Below are 20,774 nucleotides of genomic sequence, written 5' to 3'. Positions count from 1 at the left end.
AAGAAACATCAATTCAGCCCTGGCCGGTTGGCTCAGTGGTAGAGTGTCCCGGCCAGGGCACACAGGAGAAGCACCCATCTGCTTCTCCACCCCTCCCCCTCTCCTTCCTCTCTGTCTCTCTCTTCCCCTCCCGCAGCCGAGGCTCCGTTGGAGCAAAGATGGCCCTGGCGCTAGAGTGGCTCTGGTCGCAATAGAGCGACGCCCCGGAGGGGCAGAGCATCGCCCCCTGCTGGGCGTGCTGGGTGGATCCCGGTCGGGCGCATGCGGGAGTCTGACTGTCTCTCCCCGTTTCCAGCTTCGGAAAAATACAGGGAAAAAAAAACACATCAATTCCCATCTGTGCTCAGGGTTTCAAGCTAGCACTAGGTCCTTGCGTTATCCACTGCACTACCACAGGTCCAATGTGAGGAATGTTTCATGTGCGCTATCGTCTAGAACTACAAACCACTATCTTTCATGAACATACCTGTAGATGAAAAAATTCTTAACAAAATAAAAGCAAAACGAACCCAGAAACATAAAAATGGTAATACATCACAATATGCAGAACTTACCCTGGATGTGACAGGATAGTCTAATACAGGGGTCTCAAACTCGCATGCGGCCCGCCCACCAATTTTGTGCGGCCGCAGACTGGCCCGCAGATTAATCCACGAAGTTTGATTAGTCTGCGGGCCGCACAAAAATGGTGGGCGGGCCTCACGGCCGCGAGTTTGAGACCCCTGGTCTAATATCTGAGAATCAGTGTAATTCACCATACATTTAATGGGAAAAAAAGGCAGAAAAAGCAAGAAAAAAAATTCCACCTTCATTCATGAAAACTAACCAAACCAAAATTTACGGAGTTGCGTGGGAGTACGGGCCTGTTGTGTGCGCCGGGGGTGCCCGGGGACCGCGCGCGCCCCGCCCTTTTCTCCTCCCCGGCCTTCTTCCCCACGTTCCAGCCGAGGCCCGCCCGCTCCCGCCGGGTCCAATCTGCAGCCACAGCAGTCCCCACGGCCAACTGGAGGGCCAATCCGGGCGCGGCACGGGCCGGAAAGGCGGGCCTCCGTGACGGAAGAGGGAGGAGGTGTCCGGCCGGTTGCTGTTTGCTAGCAGCCAGCAGGCGCTGTTCGTCCGACGGCTCGTCAGCCTCACTGTCACCAGGTCCTCTGAGCCGGGGCCGTGGGGTGGGGGGTGGGGCGCGAGGTCGTCAGCCGGAACCTGCGCCCTGCGCGTCGCAGCTGGACGGATCCCGCGCACCTCTCGCGGTCTGGCCCGGGCAGGCCCAGCTCGCGCAGGTGAGGGAGAATGTTCAGGTGAAGAGGCCCCTGCACAGGTGAGGAGGAGCTTCTGTCCCCGTCCCTGTTACCTCTTTCGGCCTTCTCGGGGGACGAGGTTGAGTCTGGTCAACAGAGTCCGGTCCCACCACCTTGAGCCGGACCCCAGGGAGATGGGAAGCTGCCGGGTGAGAAGTTGGGGGGCTTCTGAGTCTCCCTATCCCGAGAGACCCAGGCAGAGGTTCAGGTGAGGGACACTTTTGTATGCCAGGTGAGGTCTGGCCTGTAGGTTTCCACGGAGAGGGTGTTTACCGGTCCTGCGCCCCGCAGGCTGCTGCTGGGAGGCTGGGCCTGGGCCTGGGCCTGGGCCTGGGCCTGGGCCTGGGCCTGGGGAGTGTTGGGTTTCACACAACCGGAAATGCGTAACTGAGGACAGAACCTGATGAGTGGCAGGGACAGCCTCTGGGTTGGATCTGGGCCGGGGGCCACAGCACTGGCTGTGGATGATGGACGATGGGTGGGTGTCCGCTGGCCCACCCGAGTCCTCGCGGGCAGGGAGGACCGCGCCCATTCCTTTGTGGTCATTCCTGATGCTGACTGGCTCATGCACTTGGTCACTGACTGCCTGCCGAGTCCAGATGTCGGAGCCACATGGTCCTGCCCTCTTGGGGCTTCTGCTCCCCCAGGGGGTCATAATGCACAGACCAGCTTGTGTGGCTACGTAGCCAGGTTCATAGGTGAGGAAAAATAAAACAGGGTGAGAGATTGAAGAGTGATGGGGACTGGCGGGCTCCCTGAATGAAGGGGCTCCAGGCAGAGGGCCACAGGTGCAAAGACTTGCTCTGGAGGCTGCCTGGCTCTGGTCCCTCATGCAGCGGAGCACTGGTGTGGCTGAAGCAGAGGAAGGGAGAATCAAGAGAGCTGGGTCGGACCTGAGGACGGTGGGCAATTGTACTCTTCTCTGTGCCTGGGGACCGTCAGAGGGTTTTCAGCTGGACTGCTGGGTAATCTAAGACCCCATGCAGAAAGGCGCGCTCTGGCCACAGTGTGGGGAGGGACTGCTGCAGTTGTCCAGGTTTGAGGACATGGGATAGGGAAGGGACTGGCAGGGAAAGGGCATCAGGTGGGTGGCAGAGGGAGCAGGTGTGGAAGTGAGGGAAAAGATGTCAGGGTGAGATCTGGGCCTGAGGCAGTTACAGACCATGCCTACTGGGTGGGGGCAGCTGGAGGAGGAAGTTAGGAATCTGTTGCAGTCTCCTGGGGTCTGAGGTGCCAGGGGTGGGGGCAGTTGTCCAAGTTGAGAGATGGGGATAGTGGGGGTGGGTGTAATGCCTGTGGGAACCATCAGCCCCTGTGTGAAGGCAGGAGGCCAGAGGCTGTCCCCTAGGTGAGCTGGTGGATGGAAGAGAGGCCCAGCCTGAGCTGGGGGCCCTCACACTCCAGGGGTCCAGAGGAGGACCTCTGAGGAGGGGAGGGAGGGCAACCTGAAGTGAGAGAGCAGATGCCAAATCTAAGAAGCTCGTGGGCTGTTAGTGGGTTCTGAGGAAGTAGAGGGTTTCCGTAGCCAGATAACTTTGGGACCCTGGCTCGGGCAGCATTCATCAGTCCAAGTCCTGGTTAAAATGTTACACCTAGAATGTGCCAGCTGCCAGTCTTCTTGTCTGACCATCAAGGCAGCCTCATAAAGGGGCACCTTTTTAAATATGTGCTTTACAAATGAAGACAATAGGCTCAGACAGGTGGTGTACCTATACGGGGTAGAGGGTAAGTGGAGAGCCGGTCCATGCCCAGAAGAGCCTGTAGCTCAGACCACCATTAGGCAGGGACCCTCCAGGGGAGAGGTCATCTTGTCCCAGGCGGCCTCGTCTTTGCTCTTCATTGCTTAGAATCCTGCTCTGACACGAGCCTCATCTTTGGGAGGAGACTGCAGCCTTCCCAGGGAACTTGGCAGCAGGCAGGTCAGGTGCCCTGGGCTGGAGGTGGTGTGTGTGGGACCTGGTTCTTTGGAGGGCCTCACTACCCCTCTCCTTGCCTGTTCAGGGCCTACTTGTCCACCATGAAAGGCTTCCAGGCCATTAGTGGTCCCCTGGGCCCTACTGAGGGCAGCCTGGAAGGTTTGGATCTGAGTCTGATGGGGCTCCCTCCACCCGTGTCCCAGCGCCCCAATAGCACCTCTGCCACCAAGCCCATCACCTGCTCCATCTCTGCGGTCATGGGCAGTAAGTCAAGGAGGAAGGCACAGGTGAGTGCTAGAGCCAGGCAATCAGGGGTCTCAGGGCCTCTCATCTCCTGGGGAGTTACCATCAGGGTGGCTGTGTGGGTTTGGGTTGGGGGCGCACGTCAGCTAGCCCAAGGCAGAGCCTAGACCAAGCTCTCTTTCCCTCCTGCTCCACCAGTGTTTGGATTTATTTCAATCCTCAAATTATGGGCTGGCCTGACCTGTGGTGGCGCAGTGGATAAAAGCGTCGACCTGGAAATGCTGAGGTCGCCGGTTCGAAACCCTGGGCTTGCCTGGTCAAGGCACATATGGGAGTTGATGCCTCCAGCTCCTCCCCCCTCTCTCTCTGTCCTCTCTCTCCTCTCTAAAATGAATAAATAAAAAACTTAAAAAAAAAAAAAAAAAATATGGGCTGACCACTAGGTAAGGGGTCTGGTGGCTTGTGAGGAGCCCAGTGGGCAGGCTCATTGGTTAGTAAGTAACAATGAAGGCCACAGCCTTCACTCCGGCTCCCTGGCCTCACATACCTGCTCTCGGACCCACTGCCAGCCAGGGCTGAGGGGCTCTTACTTCTTTCCAGGAAGGGGAGACTGATAGAGGGCATGCTCAGGACCTGTAGCTGCTCCTCCTGTCCCCTATTCTCGCCCCACTTTCTTCCTCTAAGTCTGTTCTGCATAGCCTAGCACTGAGTAAAGGAGCAAGTGCCCAAAACCTTCGCCACATAATTGGTGGTTTCCTTTTTTCAGGAGGCCACAGGGCCTGGAGCTTCCGGGGCCAACAACAACCTTTGCAGATCTAATAGCACCACACAGATCCACCAGCCGCAAGCCAAGCAGGCATGGACTGGCCCCCTCAGGTAACCTTCGGCCCCCTCAGCTAATCTCTGATCCCCTCAGGTAATGCCTGGCTTTCTCAAGTAATTCCCAGACCTTCTTAGCTAGCTAACCTCTGACCCCTCAGGTAAACCCTGGCTTCCTTTAAAGATTTTTTTTTTTATTTATTCATTTTAGAGAGAGAGGGAAGATTGAGAGAAACAGAGAGAGAGAAGGGGGGAGGAGCAGGAAGCATCAACTCCCATATGTGCCTTGACCGAGCAAGTCCAGGGTTTCAAACCGGGGACCTCGGTGTTCCAGGTTGACGCTCTATACACTGTGCTGCCACAGGCCAGGCAACCCTGGCTTCCTTGTGTGACCTCTGACCTCCTCAGGTAATCCCTGGCTTTCTCAGGAAACCCTACACATCCTCAGATAACCTCTGGTCCCCTCAGGTAATCTCTGACCCCCTCATGTAATTCTCAGCCTTCTCAGGGACCCCTGACCTTCTCAGGTAATCTCTGACCCCCTTAGGTAACCCCCACCTGCTCTTGTCTGGCCTTATCAGTAGAGACACTGGCTGGACAGTAGGGCCTAATGTGACTTTACTCAGGGCCAGTCCTGGGTTGGCAGGCAGGATGACTCTTGATCTTTTGTATCTGCATGTGGCAGAGTCTACCTTGAGGCCAACATCCCCTGCCTACTCCTCTCTCTCTGTCCTTGCTGTGCTTTTCCTGGTGTGTGGAGGTGGCCATGGGATGGGGCCTTACCTCTTCCAGGCAGTTTTCAGATCAGGACTGAGAAACGTTATTTTGAACTCCAGGCTCGAGAACAGAATTCTCTGCTGGTGACCTGCTTGGCTCCTCCTGTCCTGTCATAAGGAATAGACCTTCTGGGCTGAGTGACTGACTGTCCCTGCTTCGTGTCCACTCTGACACAGGCTGGCAAAGCCCCCTGACTTCCTGAGGCTCTTTGAGGGCAACCTTGGCTGGAAGAAGAAGCCAGCCAGTCTGAGCAAAACTTCCAGCAAAAAAGGGGCCACATGGAATATCCTAGTAAGAGCTGGGGCTGAGTCTGAGTGTCCTATTCAGAGTGATTTCTGGATCCTTCTTTGTTCTTCTGCCCCTGTGGCAGGGGTGTAGTGTGTGTGTGCCAGCTTTGACCACAACATCACAACTGGGAGGAGCAGGAACTTCCCTCCCCCTGTGCCATCCAGTCACCCCATGAGTGGGTGAGGCTGTGGGGGCGGGGAAGGGACCTGGTGTCAGCGGAGTGTGTGGCAGGATCATGGGCTTAGGTGGGGTCTGTGTTCACTGACAGGATGACCAGCCCAGGGCTATCACCTTGCTACCCAACACCCAGAGTCCCAGCACTGTGGATGCACTGGTGGGCCCATGGAGGAGAGAGTGCACCGTTCCCCTGGCACCCAACTTCACTGCCAACAATAGGTGCGCCTTTCCACGGATGTTGGGCTGGCCCACCCACCTACGGGTAGACACTTTGTCTTGGTGGTCAGACCAGAGCTCTTTGGAGTAAGTGAATGAATGAGTGACTGAACAACTGGCTTTCTATCCGAGGGCCCTGAGAAGGGGCTGCAAGGGGGTGTGTTGCACACATGGGCTCTGCTGTGGCCTGGAGAGCCCAAATGGGCACGGTGCTGAGGGGCTTTACTCCTGAAGAGGTCAGGCCCAGACAGGACACAAGCAGGCCACAGGCGACTTTATAAGGCTCATTGGAGGTCATCAAGTTCGAGGCTCAGCCTGCACGTCTCGGGAGGGAAGAGTGAGTTACCGCAGGCCACACCTGCTCCTTGTTTGCCGAGAGCCGGTCATCATCCAGCTGCATCGGTCACTTCTCAGCTGTATCCACCATGATGTCACAGAACAAAACACATGCTGAGTGATGGCCTAGCAGGGTCAGGAGAGTGTACAGCAGTTGTGCTTCAGACCACGGGGCTGGTGGCCGGGAGTTGTGGGAATAGGCAGGGCCCTGGGGAGATGTCTCAAGAGAAACCAGGTTCGCGAAGGACAGCTGCCCTGAGCTGCGAGGCAATCTGGTCCTCCTCGCTCTTGAACTCGGTCGGGATGGTGGTTGGAGAGACAGGAGACACTCTTGCCTGAGCCCAAGTGAAGACTTCCCAGCACTTGGAGCCATCCATCGCAGGACATCTTTGAGAGGCATTCCATAGTTGTTCACTAGTGTCGGCACAGGGATTGTGGCTTTCAATGAAAGAACTTAAATTGGAATTTAATTTCTATCAGACTTAAAATGAAAACTGGCGAAATTACTCCCCTCCCCCCAGCCCTGCTCCCAGAAGCACTCAGTTGCAAGCTATTCTAGTATTTTCTTGGACATACTCTACAGAAGGGGGCTGCTCTCATAACCCCAGCCGACCCAGCACACGAGTGTCCCCAGGTCTTGGCAGAGCCGTGATGGTCAAGCCAGTGTCTGTGTCCACGAGCTCTAAATTCTGATTCTGTGTTTTGTTTGATGTGTGACTTTGGACGGATTATTTAACTTCCTGGGACCCCTGATTCTCATTCATTCTAGGGGGACAGGGGTGGCGTGCTCCACAGAGTCAGGAGGCTTAAAGGCAGTGAGACCTGACTCTCTCAGGACAGTGCTCAAAAAACCTTGATGGCCTGACCAGGAGGTGGCGCAGTGGATACAGCGTCAGACTGGGACACAGAGGACCCAGGTTCAAAACCACAAGATCACCAGCTCAAGTGCAGGCTCATCCAGCTTGAGTACGGGGTTGCTGGGTTGAGTATGGGATCATACAGATGGCTTGAGCCCAAAGGTTGTTGGCTTGAGGAAAGGGTCACTTGCTCTGCAGCCCCCCAGTCAAGGCACATGAGAACGCAGTCAATGAACAATTAAGGAGCCACAATGAAGAATTGATGCTTCTCATCTCTCTCCCTTCCTGTCTGTCCCTCTGTCTCTCTCTCTCTGTCTCTGTCAAAAAAAAAAAAAGAAAATAACCTTGACATTTGGGACACATTTTTGTTTTTCCTGGAGTTAAAGCAACTTCTTTGTCTTTCTCTTCGCCTGTGTACTGGGCACTTCTCCCAGACTTGACCACGGAATTCTAAAGTCGGCCTCATGCAGTCAGGCCAGCAGTGGCCTTGCCTGTCCACCTTCCTCTGGAGAAACACCTTGGTCCCCCTTCTCCTGTCTGGTCCAAGCTGCTGCCCCATGCAGTCTGCACACTGCTCACCCAGGGGATGCCCTCTGCCGCCTCCTTTCTGTGTGGCTGCTGCTTTCTCTTTCCTGGTGGACACGTCCTTTCATGGATTCCCAGGAAAGGACACATGGGAGGGCATTTGTTAGGATGTGTGTGTCTGAAAGTGCCTCGGCCCCACACGTGACTTGGAGTTTGGCTGGTGCAGAGATCTCGATTGGAGCCATTGCCCACTTCCGTGGGAGCCAATGAGATGGCCAGTGCCTCTCAGTCCCCCGGTCCCGTGTCCTGTCTTGTGCTGTCCTCTCTGGAGGCATTTGGCTCGTCCTCATTTCTCTGCTGAGAGATCTCAGCATCAGGCCTGTGACATGGTCCTTTGTCACTCACCAGGCTGTGATAGCCTTTCAGTGTCACTTGCTTCTGGGAAATGTCCTCTTGTTGTTTCTTGGACAACTTTATTCATCCTTCTGTTTTTTCTGTGACTTGGTTATTGGACCTCCTGGGTTGATTCTGCCGGGTCAGCATCTTCTCAGATTTTCTTTCTCATTAGCTCTGGGATGTACTAACCATGTCCCCCAACCCTCCCCTCCCCAGTTCAGTTCCAGAACTCTTGTTCCAATGTGTCCCTTCACCATGGTCTTGTGTCACCTGTCACGTATTTGAGGACATCAAGCAGCCGCAGCTAGAGCTGCCTGTACAGCTCACACACTGTCCTTTACCCCCAACTCTGTTTTCCCACAGCTGAAACCAGCATGGTGAGAATGTCACGCCACAGAACTGGCGAGCTCCTCACCCAGTGAGCTGCCATTAGCAGCTGTAGGCCAGCACAGCTGCCCGTGTGTGGATTCTGGGATGCCTGCTCTCTGCTTGTTCTGTCACATCCCTTTTGTCTGCTGGTCTCTTGCTCCTCCAATGGCTGGCATCCTGGCTCTGTCAGGATGAAGAGGGAGGCCCTGAAAGTTGCCTGGGGGCCTAACTTTGGGGTGGTTAGGCAGGGACCAGGCTGGTGTATTGGGGTTCCCTCCCTTTCAGTGTCTAGGGCTTTTCTCTGAGGTGCTCAGTCTCTCAAGGGAAGGATCCTCAGTTTCCTGCCTCAGGTTAGATTCCTGCTAGCCAAATGGGAGAGTCTTTGCTGCAGCTGGACAGCCAGCCCACTGCTGCTGTGGGGAGGGAAGTGAGAGAAGGGGGCTTGGGGAAGAGGGATGGGTGCAATGGCTCCTTTGGGAGAGCAGGTGCTCCTCCCTGGGGGCAGATGTGCTGCCTTACCCACCAGCCCCTGCAGCACCCAGGAACCCCTCTCACTGTGCTTCACTTCCACCAGCCCTTTGTCTCTCATCCCCTGAGGACTGTGGGCATCTCTGGGCTGCTCTGTCCTGCTGCATCTCCCTGTCCTCCACTTAAACCGCTTTTATCCCTCCCAGTGTGTATCTTCCATCTGCTGCATTTAACTGGCATGCAGAAGTCTGTCCAGTCTCCATCAGCAGTCTGTGATCATTCTCCCGTTGGCTTGTCCAATGTCAGGGGTCACTGTTCTTCAGCTCACAGCTCAGGTCCACTTGGCGGGATGCTCTGCTGGAGTTCTCCCAGTCCCCAGAAGGCCCCCACCTTTGGGTGCTGTGGCTATGCAGGGAGCTGCCATAGTGTGACTTGGGGACCTTCATCAGCCTCCCAGAGCCTGAGGCTGCCTCTCATCTCTCCCAGCAGGAGCACTAAGGCAGCTGTGAGCAACTGCACCACCACCATGGTGCCCAACCGCTACGCCTCAGTGGACACGGCGTCCCCCAAGAGTTCCAACCACGCCGTGCCCTCCCACAAGTAAGGGCCTGACCCCAGCCTTGGCGTGCGTGTGAGTGAGTGCACATGAGGATGCGGCCCAGGCTGTTGTGAGCCCTGGTGCTCCACAGGATGCTGGTGGGGGCGCAGACGAGCCTGGTGGGCTCACTGGTGGGGTCCCACTGAGGAAGCCACAGCTACCCTGTGTCTCAGGCCCCCCAGCTAAATCCACAGCCAAAGTGGGTCTTGGAAGAGCTTGGCTGAGCTGAGCAGAGTGGCCCCAGTACATCACCCCCATGTTCTCTGTCAGGGATGGCCACAGGGTTTCCTGATATACCTCTGGCTTTGGGATCCAGTGACTTTTGCAAACTTTTTCTTTTTTTTTTAATTAAGTGAGAGTTGGGGAAGCAGGGAAACAGACTCCCACATGCGCCCTGACCAGGATCCTCCCAGAAAGCCCCCTATCGGGTGATGCTATGCCCATCTGGGACTGCTGCTCTATTGAGCTATTTTAGCACCTGAGGCGAGGCCGTGGAGCCATCCTCAGCACCCTGGGGCCAGCTTGCTCAAACCAATCGAACCATGGCTGTGGAAAGGGAAGAGAGAGAGAGAGAGAGAAGAGGGAAAGGGAGGGGTGGAAAGGCAGAGGGTCACTTCTCCTATGTGACTTGACCGGGAATCGAACTTGGGACTTCCATGCACTGGGCTGATGCTCTACCACTGAGCAAACTGGTCAGGGTCAGAACTTTTTGTATGAGCTGTGTGTACCACCAGATGGGCACTTGGAGGAGCAGGTCGCAGTGGGAACAGGTGAGGAAGTGGGACAAGAAAACAGGTCCTTGCTGGCTCCTCGCATCCTGTGGCACTTCCTCCCAGGCCCAAGGCTAAAGAGACTCCCATGCCCGTGGCCAGTGTCCTGGGGGCCAGGAGTGGGGCAGGTCAGGCACAGCCTTTCTCTGCCCCGTCAGCAATCTCATCAAGGCCGCCACTGATGAGGGTGAGGGCAGCAGCTTCAGGAACCCACAGAAGAACTGCGCCGACAGCAACCACGTGGCCCGGAATAACTCAGGGACTGCCGAGGGCCTGCTTAGATGGAGGGAGGTGACGGAGGAGGAGGCTGAGAGGTGACCATGGGCTGGGGATGGGAGGAGGCCTGAGGCTCCAGCAGTGGAAATGCTTATTTAGTAAGTGTTTAAAACATGGAGGTTGGAAAGATCACATGCCATCTGAGTCTGTTCACTCAAAACATCAAGATGGATTTGTAGGGACCATGCAGAGCCATGGCACCTGGGGCCCGGCCACCGCAGAAGCTGCACTTGCTGATCACTAAGTCATATGCTCAAAAGGGACAGTGTTCTAGTATGTAAATTATACTTCATTGAAACTTAGTTCAGCATTAGATGGAAAGATGATATAAAACTAAAAAACCAAAAACAACCTATGTGGCTGCTCCAGGGGACATGTGGAGGGTGGGGCATAGTGGGACCCCATGCTGTGGCCCTAGGTCTATGATGTCACCCTGGGTCAGGAACCACATAGTGACTTTAAGAACCTCCTGGCAGGGTGGTCACAGCCTGCTCTCCCCTTAGAGCTTGGGGACCAGGCCCTGGAACATGCAGGTGGGAAGAGGAGCTGCATGCACCCTCACCTGCCTGCCCCTCGGTGAGGCCCCTTGGTGGAGGGCACCTCTGAGCACGAGGGTCCCTTGGACACATGTCCCGTGGCAGGTGACCACTCACATTCAGGATGCTTTGTTTGCGCCTCTGCCGAGCAAACTGACACGTGGTCCCAAGAGGTAGGGCTGAAGTTTCCTGTTTAAACAGCTCTATTGAATATAATTTATGTACAATAAAATACGTCTTTTCAGGTGTTTTATTGGGTGAGTTTTGACACATGCACAGTCATATCTATAGATATACTAAGATGCAGAATGTCCCCCAAGGTCCCCTTATTCCCTCCCTTCAGAGTCTCCCCACCCCACCCAGAACCACACCAATCTATTCCCTGGTGGCTTTATTTTTCTAAAATGCTTTATGATTGGAACATGCAGCCTACATCTTTTTTTGTGCCTGGCAAGGCTCTTGCTTTTTTGTTCATGAGTAGCAGCTGCTCTCCATACATACAGTGTTCATCTATGGGCAGGTGGTGGACCTCAGGGTTGTTTCCAGTTTTGGGAAATTGTGGAGTATGTGTAGATAGGACCTTTGGCTATTTGAAGAACGGCAATGGCGAAATGTTCTGCCCTGCTGGGCTTCCCGAGTTCTGGTGGAGGGAGGGCTATTATTCAGCCACCTACCTCCTCATGGGACCTGAATCCACTCTCCGGGCAGGTTTATCCACCAGGTGAACCAGGCTGCCATCACCATCCAGCGCTGGTACCGGCACCAGTCACAGCAGCACCAAGCCCGTGCCACCAGCCTGGAGCACCTGCTTGCGTCTAAACAAGAGGTCGGTGTAGGTGTGAGAGCTGCACCTGGGGGGCAAGTGAAAACCCAGGGGTTCCTGCTGTACACAGCAGGGTTTCTGGGGCCAGTGGATTGAAACTGCACTGGCCTGTGGTCTACACCCCATCATGGGCCCAGCCTCCTCCATGCCCTGTGTCGCTCGCTTAGTTGGGCCTGGATGTTGGAAAATGCCAGCTGGGTCCACCCTAGCAGAGAAGTCTGAGCTGGTTTCTGGTTTGGGGGCACCTGCTACACGATGCCGAGGTGTCTTCTTACCCAGAGGAGCCATTGACCACCAGGATAGAGGTTTATCCTCTGTGTGCTGAGAAATGGCAAGTTGGGGGGCCAGTGAGGGTGCTGTGGAAACCCATACCTGAACTGGAAACCCCATCTTTCTAGTCAAACCTGCCACAGCTGTGACCTTTGCAGGGGGAGCAGCAGCGGCTGGAAGAGGGAAACCTGCTGGACTTGCACAAGCATAGGGAGGCAGCCAGGAAAAAGGCTCGGGAGGAGAAAGCACGCCAGGCCCGACAGACTGCCATTCAGGTGCTGGGGGCTCCTGAGCCTGTGGGGGCCCAGTGCTGAGGCAGGACTGTGTGCCTGAGGGCCACTGCACTTGAGGGGTCCCCTAGACACTGGCCCTTGGGCATCTTGGCTTGGGAGGGGGAGGGGACCACACTGTCCCATGAGCGAGGCTGCTTAGGTCTCCCTCACAGGAGCTGCAGCAGAAGCGAACCCAGAAGTCAGGCGATGCTAAACCTGAGCTGCTGAAGGGGACTCGGGAGACAAGGAAGCCCCGGCCAGCCCAGGAGACACCCCTGAGGCCTGGAGACAGTGTTCATCAGACCCACAAGGCCAACAACATCAGTGAGCCGAGAGAATCCAGGGGCTACCCCGCCCCTGCCTCCCTCTGCCTCCCAGCTCCCATCCCTAGAATAGGCTGTGGTCCCTGCTGCCCAATTGTTGGCTCGCCTTCCCTGTGGAGGAGGGGCCCCAGCTGTGTGGCACCCCCAGGCCCTGCTCCTCCCTTCCTGCCCCACTTTCTGCAGAGCGGCACATGGGACCCTACAGTGTCCCCTCTGCTCCATGAAGCTGACAGTGCCTGGCCCCTTCCCATAGGCTCCTCCAGACAAGGCAGTGCCCAGGTGGGCCAACACTGTTCTGTTTCACAGAGGCCAGCTTCCATGCCATAGGCCCAGAGGACCCCTGCCAACCTGTCCCCAACTCCTCCCCAGAGCCCCAGCAGTTCCCGGAGGACAAACCACAGGTTTGGTCATAGCCCTTTCTGTTCTGTCCCTGAGCCTCCACAGCTGTGGGGTCACTTGTGCCAGGAAAGGCTGTCCAGGTGGGTCTCGCTGCTCTACCACAGGAATGGCTCTGGGGTTCTGCTGGGTTGTGACAGATGTCCACAGAGAAAGCTGGGAGCTCAGAGGTTAGGTGACAGCAAGGCCACTAGGCTGAAGAGGCTAGGCCCCAACACATCCCACTTGGCCACTGTTTTGTTCCCCTGGAGGTGAGCCTGGGCTTGCCTAGTCCACCTGGTTGAGTGGATGCCCATCCTCACTCCCATGCTTCTTGGGTGTGCTGACCTCTGTGGCCTCATTAGCTTCTTCTGCCCACCCATTTGCTATAGGATGCCAGCTCCCAGGACATGGCTGGTGAAGCCCTGGAGAGGGTGGGCCCTGGTGGAAGCAGATCCAAGTGCAAGGCGACCCTGGACGAGCTGCTGGACACACTGAAGCTGCTGGAGGAGGAGCCAGAGCCACTGCCCTGCCCCAGGGCCTATCACAGGGATAGATACACCTGGACCAATAAGGTGGCTGTGCACACCCCTCTCTCAATCCAGTTTCGGGCACTGCCATCATCCCCTGCAGGGACCAGGGAAGTCCACTGGGCTTCTTCCTGCTTTCCTTCAGACCCTAATGAGTACCAGACAGAGACTTGAACCCCCAGTCATCCAGGAGCTTGTTAAGGTGTAGGACCTGGGGCGGTGTGGACACCGTCTCTGCCAGTGGTGCCCAGTGAGAGTCCAAGCAGCCTGAGAAGCCCTTCTAACCCAGCGCAGCTGCCCTCTCCCCTCCCATGCTCTACCCAGGGCATCCCAGAGGAGCTTCTGAAAGGCCACCTCAGAGTCCTTGGCTACCTGACAGCCCCCACTGCTGTGCCATCTCCCCCACAGGAGGATGATGCCAGCTGCCTGACAGCTGACAACCTGGAGAAATTTGGGAAGTTCAGCACGTCCACCGGTCCCCCTGAGGATAGGACACTGCTCTCAGAGGCCAAGCTGCAGAGCATCATGAGCTTCCTGGACGAGATGGAGAAGTCGGGTCAGGACCGGCCAGCCTCTGCTCCCCAGGTGTGAAGGAGTCCCCATGGAGAGACGGGACAGCAGGTCTTCCCAGGTGACTGGCCCTGCCTGACACACATTCATCCTCAGGGCCTCATGCTGGAGGAGGGGCCAGGGCGCCTGGAGTCCACGTCAGAGGTGAGCACGTGCATGATGCGGCTGAAGCTAGAGGTGGAGGAGAAGAAGCAGGCGCTGGTGCTGCTACAGAGGGTGCTGGTAACACCGTGGCTTCCCCACCTCCCATCACCGCCCAGTTCCTGCCCCGCCATCACCTTCACCACCGCTGCTATACCAGGTCACCCCCTGGAGTGGCCTGCCTGTGCCACCCTAAGTAGTCCTTGTGTTCTGTGTCCCCCTCCCCACACCCCTAAGGTACATCAACAGGACCTCACTGTCCGGCGGGTCAAGGAAACAGAGAAGGAGCTGTGTCAACAGCTGTGGCAGCAGAGGGAGCACTACGAGGCCACCATCCAGCGGCACCTGTCTTTTATCAACCAGGTAATGCCACCCAGAAAGTGGGGCACCAGGACAGGGGTGTCAGGGCCCCTGGGGTCAGGGAGGAGAACAGGACCAATTCCAGATCAGCTCAGCCTCAGCTCAGGGAGACTTCTAGACCCACAGCCTTCCTGGCTGGGCATTTTATTCCCTTCTCTAGAAGTGGGCAGTATCTTGCCCTGTGGAGACGAGGTGGCCACCACTCAAAGGGCTGGTCCAAAGCTCACCAACCCTGTTGGGTACTGTCCCACAAGCATGCCCCCCCCCCCCAGGCCAGCATAGTGGGCATGCAGCCGGGACACCCAGACAGTAGTCACTCATAGGACCTATTTGTAGGAAGTGTCCCCCGGACTCACACCCTGAGCCTTTTCCATGCTTTCTGGGGCTGTCATGTCTGGAGTGGCTGCTCCTGTCTGGTAGGGCCAGTGGGCAGCCAGTGTTCCTCAGGTGAGAGCCATGGAAGCTTCCACCCTGCCCTGCACTCAACCACACCTGTGCTGGGTCCTGTTCTGGGCAAAATGCTAGGTGTGGGCTCTGCGAGGAAAGGAAGGAGCCCAGAGGAACCAAGTGGCCTCTAGTGGCCATTAAGGACACTTTCTGTGGCAGTTGTAGGTGTTTTCCAACCGAGGCTCTGCCTGGAGCCCTCAATGAGGTTGCCATCCAGGGGGCTTCACAGAGACCCCTTGACAGGCAGTGAGCAGGCTCTTCTCCATGAGCTGGGTGATGAGAATGATGGAATGACCCCCTTCCCAGGGAAAATCCTGATGTGGCTATGGTGAGGGGGCTTATAGTCAAGGCCACCATCCCTAGCAGTCCCCATCCGGGTTTCGCTGGCACCAGCTAGGCCTTGGAGGATGGGGGAGTGGAGGGCTGGTAGAAGCTACAGCCCCTTATCCACATATGACCAACCCTCCCAGCCCCAGGTGGGGGGCGACTGAAGGTGAAGTGTAGTAGCCCAGCCCTAGTTGTGTGCTGGCCCCCAGGCAAGGGGAGATGGGGGTCACACGGGGTGTCAGGTCATGCCGGACAGGGCCTCACCTCTGCGCAACAGCTCACCTCCCTCCCTGATCGCAGCTGATTGAAGATAAGAAGACCCTGGGGGAGAAGTGTGAGGCTTTGGTGGCCAAGTTGAAGCAGGGGGACCAGAGATGCAAAGAGAGGGAGGCCCAGATACAGGAGCAGCACGAGCTGGTGAGTCCCCCAGGTTCCCAACAACCCACTGCTACTGGCCAAGGTGCCTGCTGACAGCAGACCAGGTACCCTGAGCCTCTTTCCCTGACCTCAAAGTGTCAGTCACGGGGCTTGTGATGGGATCGCAGGAGGATGCAGTGTGTGCCTGCACCTGGAGAGCCCTTCTGCCAAAACTTAGGAGGTGGCCCGATTGGGTGTCGTGTGCATCACCTACTTCCTACAGCTCCTCTGCCGACTGGCTGCTTTCCTGCCGGTAGGAAATTAAGAAACTCAAGGAGCTAATGAGCGCCACTGAGAAAGTCGGCAGGGAGAAGTGGATGAAAGAGAAGACCCGCAGGATCAAGGAGATTACGGTCAGAGGTGAGCAGCCGCCAGCTGCTCCATGCTGGCCAGTCTCAAGCAGGAGGCAGCCGGGGGCCTTTGGGTGAAGACATTAGTTTCAGGTATATGGTGGTGGAGAGGATGGTACAGACCTCGGGTGGTGTGGCTTCAGGGCCTCCAGGGCCAGGGCCAGGAGAGTGGGCCTCACCTTCCCTCAGCTGGCTCTCTCCCCAGGATCCGGGTTCCCAGCTTCCAGGGGAGTAAGCTAAGTGGGAGCTCAGGGTAGGGATCCCAGGTTTTCTGCCACCTGTCATGTGGTACCTTCCCACTTAGAGAGCAGATCTAAAGGCTGATGGGGCCTGGCCCTCCTGCCCTGGAACACCCTCTCCCCAGGGACTCCCTCCTCCCAGAACCCTGGGTACTGCCGGGGGGACAGCCCACTGGCCAGAGTGACAAGGGGGGTGTTGCAATGCTGCCCATGGAGAGGAATTAGCTGGAGCCCCTGGTGGGGGTCCCCTGGCTGGACTGCAGCCCTGGTATTACAGTGGGTGAGAATTAGGGGTCCTCTATAGCAGGGGTCCCCAAACTACGGCCCACAGGCCGCATGCGGCCCCCTGAGGCCATTTATCCGGCCCTGACGCACTTCCAGAAGGAGCACTTCTTTCATTGGTGGTCAGTAAGAGGAGCATAGTTCCCATTGAAATACTGGTCAGTTTGTTGATTTAAATTTACTTGTTCTTTATTTTAAATACTGTATTTGTTCTCGTTTTGTTTTTTTACTTTAAAATAAGATATGTGCAGTGTGCATAGGGATTTGTTCATAGTTTTTTTTTTATAGTCCGGCCTCCAACAGTCTGAGGGACAGTGAACTGGCCCCCTGTATAAAAAGTTTGGGGACCCCTGCTCTATAGCATCGGTGGTGGGGGCATGGCCCCTGCCGCATAATGGGCAGAGGTCAGGTCCCTGCAGCACTGTGCCCCCATCCTAGGCCTGGAGCCTGAGATCCAGAAGCTGATCGCCAAGCACAAGCAGGAGGTAAAGAGTCTGCGGAGCCTGCATACGGCTGAGCTGCTGCAGGCTGATAAGCAGGCAGCCCAGCACTATGGGCGCCAGGCAGAGGCGCTGCGGGAGCAGCTGGAGCAGGAGAAAGAGGCACTGGTCCAGCAGGAGCATGAGCATGCCCAGCGGCGGTGAGTGTCCCCATCCTGGCAGCTTTATGGGATCACTGAGGGGCCAAGGTCATAGCAGAGCTGGGGTGTGTGTGGACTTCAGAGTGAGGCCAGGATGGCCCAGGGTGAGGTTGGGGCATGCGGTGTGAGGTGGGAATGTGCAATGTGAGGTTGGGACGCCCAGGATGTGGGGTCGGATGCCTACTGCATCGCCAGCTGTTCTGTCCTCTGCAGCTTCGAGCAGCAGCTGGAGCGGGAGCAGTGGGACCTGCAGCAGCTGCGACAGCGGCTCTACAGTGAAGTGGCAGAGGAGAAGGAGCGGCTGGGCCAACAGGCAGCCAGGTGCTGTGGGAGGGGTACCCACCCCCTACCCCCTGCCCCACGGCCTGTGGCCCCATGTGCTGACCTGTGCTGGCCTGCAGGCAGCGGGCAGAGCTGGAGGAACTGAGGCAGCAGCTGGAGGAGAGCAGCTCTGCCCGGGGCCAGGCCCTGAGGGCTGAGCTGGAGAAGAAGAGAGAGGAGCTAGAACACCGGCATCAGGTCTATGGTTCTGTCCCCACTTGTCCCTGCTAGCCCAGTCCCAGGGGCCTGTCTTAGGGGTGACGGGGGAGATTGTGTCAGGGGCACTACCAGGGCCATTCCTGGAGTGATGGCAAGCCTGGGTTCATAGAACAGGATGCTTAGCCCATTCCCTGCAGACCAGCCCAGAGGGTAGCTGCCTGGGAGGCTGTTCTCACAGCATCACCCACCCCCAGATGGAGCTGCAGGCCCTGAAGGACCAGGTGCAGGTGGAGAGGCAGATGTGGGAGACCAGCTGTGCCAAGAAGGAGGTAGGCACAACAGGCAGGTAGGGGTGAGCAGGTGGAGGCAGGCCCCGGCCCCTCCCCTTCCCTCCCACCCAGCACCCAACAGCCAGTACCCAGCACCTAGCACCCAGGCATCGGTGTGGGCTCTGCCTCTGGGCCTCTTGGTGGGTAGGGTTCTGGCTCTTCGGGCTGGTGGTCCATTCTGAGCTATACCAAGTGCTGCCTCAGCTCTTCGCCTGAGTGGGCTCTGTGGGACCCCAGCAGTACCAGCAGGTCCCTAGTGACTGGAAGAGAATGCTTCTCTCCCTTCCTCCATCCAGATAGCTGCTTTCAAACCAGCAGATCGCACTTGGCCATCTGTGGGGCATATACATGCCCGTTGGCCTGGCAACCAAGTCCATGGTGGCTGAGCAGCTGCCCAGTCCTGCTCCTGCATCCATGCACGAGGGGTCACTGAGTCTGGCCCAGGTCAAGGGAGTGTTTGCATATGCCCAGTGCCCACCCTATCTGAGAGGCTGCCCCACTGATGCTCTCACCCAGTTGTGGCTCTCACTCAGCCACTCTTGAGAACAGTCCCAGTTGTGCCCCTGCCGTCCCACACTGGACCCAGTGACAGGACACAGCCCCTTCCCTGAGTACTGATGGGGCCTGAAGCAGGCTGAGGCCCCTTTGTCCCCATGAATCCAGCCCTGGCCCAGCCCTGGGCTTCCTCCCAATGTCTTAGCCATCCCCACGGAGTCCCATACACCTCCCCTGCAGGAAGTATGGCTGCTGAACCGGGAACGGGAGCTGAGGGAAGAGATCCAGAGAGGACGGGACAAGGACATCGAGCTGATCATCTGCCAACTAGAGGCCAACATGACACTGGCCAGGGAAGAGAGTGAAAGGGCCACCGAGAGCCGGTGAGGCCTTTTCCCACAAGGCGCCAACTGGGCACCGTGCCTGTCCATGCAGGGCTGCCCCTGACCCTGCGCCTCCATCTGCCAGCATCAAGCACATCCGAGACAAGTACGAGGTGGAGCTATTGGAGCTGGAGCAGTCAGAGCAGAAGCTGCAGGACCAATGCGCAGAGCTGAAGGGGCGGCTGGCGGAGGCCGAGGGGGAGAACGCATGTCTGCAGGCCCTGATGCGGCAGAAGGACAAGGCCTTGGCCGAAGTGAAGACAGTGAGTGGGGCAGGAGCTGGTGGCTGGGCCCCCACTCCATCCTCTGCGGGCTCACACCACCGTCTATGCTGGGCCAGATGAATGAGCAGCTGACTAGCGAGAGAAGCAACCTGGCTCAGGTGCTCCACCAGGAATTCACGGACCAGCTGGCAGCCTCCGAGGAGGGAAACCTGAAGGTCAGGGTCGAGCTGGCCGAACTGCAGGCATGCCAGCAGCTAGAGCTGGAGCAGCTCAGGCGGGAGAAGCAGGCAGAGCTGGAGGACGTGCACAGGAGGTAGGTGCCAGCTAACAACAGCGCTTGGAGCATGGCAGGGTGGGGGCCAGCTCCAGAGGGGAGGAGCCGGGCTGAGCAAGGTGAGTAGTGGGCCCTTCTCCAGTGGACACGCAGCGAGCCATCCACAGCAGCTACTCAGGCTCCATGTTTGAGACCCCAGGTTGGGTCCTTTCTATGGTGCTTGGTGCTAGGGCCCAGGACGAAGCCAGCTATCTGAGTGCCATGCATCCCAGAGGCCAGGCCAGGCAAGCCCATGTGGGTCCCCAGAGGTGCAGTTCCCCAGTCCCTAGCTTGGGTGAAGTGGGTGCTGTGCAGAGGGCGTGGAGGCTCCCGGAGGTTAGCACGGAGGGCTTCGCACATGTACAGGACCCATAGTCCTCCCTGGATCATTGCCCACCTGGTGCCTACCACAGTCACTTTGAGAGATGATGTGGGGTGGGAGTTCCCAAGGCACCTGTAAGGTCCCTGCTTTGGGTACTACTTCACTTGGAGGCTGGTTCTGTGGGGCTCACAACTTCTGTCACCAACCCCTACAGACAGCCCAGTGTCTGCAGTCAGCAGGCAGGGACAGGGTAGGCAGGGCTGCTACGCCTCCTGCTGTGGGGGTAGAGGCCCCTACTAGCCACCCGCTACACTTGGAGCTGCAGGCTCCCCTGGAACCCCACTGTACGTCCCACAGAGTGAAGCTGGCCTTGGCAAAGAAGGAAGAGGCCATAAACAGCCTTCGGAAACAGCATGAGGTGGGTCCTGCGGCAGCTGATGGCTTGGGGGTGGGGGTGGTCCAGCCTGACCACCTTGGGCACGTGTTGCAGGCCGTGGTGAAGCGGGCTGACCATCTGGAGGAGCTGCTGGAGCAGCGCAGGCAGCCACTTTTGAGTGCCAAGTGACACCGCTGTCATGGTGTGGTGGGGATGGAAGTAGGCGGGATCCTGGAGTGGTCCCCGGCCCGTCGCCCTGTCCCTCCCTCTGCCCCATACTCCTGTCCTGTGGGCAGGGCACTGTTTTAACAGTAAAGAGATGTTTCTTAACACTGTTCCCTGCCTGTCTCTCTTCTGGGATCTAGGAAGGGCTGCAGGCCACCCAAGAGCTCCCTCCACAGAGTGGCCAGTTCGGGGTGACCCTGGCTCAGCTCTGCTCTCAGCCAGGCCCGCCACATACCCCTGGCTCTAATCATCTGCTCCAGCCTGGCCCTGGCGAGCTTCCCGCACCCCCTTACCCACCTACCACGCCCTGGAAGGAGCTCTGAGCCTCCTCTCCCACTCCTGCCAGGTGCCCCAGCCCACAAGGAGGGTGGAGTCTGGGCAAGGGAGTGGAAGGGC

At 57.5% G+C, this 20,774-nt stretch overlaps 1 protein-coding gene across 12 annotated transcripts; it reads left to right on the top strand.

Moving 5' to 3' along the window:
• Positions 1–1,142: 1,142 nt before the first annotated feature.
• CEP131 (centrosomal protein 131) lies at positions 1,143–20,483 on the top strand. 12 transcript variants are annotated; one of them, XM_066237718.1, is made up of 27 exons: positions 1,164–1,280; positions 3,146–3,217; positions 3,300–3,501; positions 4,224–4,333; positions 5,230–5,344; positions 5,610–5,737; positions 9,172–9,285; positions 10,212–10,367; positions 11,574–11,691; positions 12,117–12,233; positions 12,404–12,554; positions 12,860–12,954; positions 13,321–13,503; positions 13,867–14,043; positions 14,125–14,250; positions 14,407–14,532; positions 15,604–15,720; positions 15,978–16,080; positions 17,030–17,231; positions 17,445–17,552; positions 17,633–17,750; positions 17,966–18,040; positions 18,776–18,918; positions 19,004–19,181; positions 19,259–19,455; positions 20,135–20,195; positions 20,268–20,483. In XM_066237718.1, exons 3-27 carry the CDS (start codon positions 3,316–3,318, stop codon positions 20,340–20,342), a joined length of 3,279 nt encoding a protein of 1,092 aa, XP_066093815.1. In that variant the 5' UTR covers positions 1,164–1,280; positions 3,146–3,217; positions 3,300–3,315; the 3' UTR covers positions 20,343–20,483. The 12 variants fall into 12 exon arrangements, with proteins under 12 accessions (XP_066093812.1, XP_066093815.1, XP_066093814.1 ...); XM_066237715.1 differs by lacking the exon at positions 3,146–3,217 and having other exon boundaries at positions 1,143–1,280; XM_066237717.1 differs by lacking the exon at positions 3,146–3,217 and having other exon boundaries at positions 1,199–1,318.
• The last annotated feature ends 291 nt before the right edge of the window (positions 20,484–20,774 follow it).

This window comes from Saccopteryx bilineata, chromosome 6 (assembly GCF_036850765.1).
Source record: "Saccopteryx bilineata isolate mSacBil1 chromosome 6, mSacBil1_pri_phased_curated, whole genome shotgun sequence".
In the NCBI taxonomy this organism is placed as follows: domain Eukaryota; kingdom Metazoa; phylum Chordata; class Mammalia; order Chiroptera; family Emballonuridae; genus Saccopteryx; species Saccopteryx bilineata.
The sequence above is the reverse complement of the archived record's forward strand: the minus strand, read 5'-3'. Positions and strand labels throughout refer to the sequence as shown.

Bases quoted from the DNA above. Each gene is read 5' to 3' on its own strand.
- CEP131 (XM_066237712.1), top strand. From the start codon at position 1,433: ATGGGAAGCTGCCGGGTGAGAAGTTGGGGGGCTTCTGAGTCTCCCTAT. The intron at 16,081-17,029 runs GTGAGCAGCCGC...CCCCCATCCTAG, and splicing joins CAAGGAGATTACGGTCAGAG to GCCTGGAGCCTGAGATCCAG. The intron at 18,041-18,775 runs GTAGGCACAACA...CCTCCCCTGCAG, and splicing joins CCAGCTGTGCCAAGAAGGAG to GAAGTATGGCTGCTGAACCG.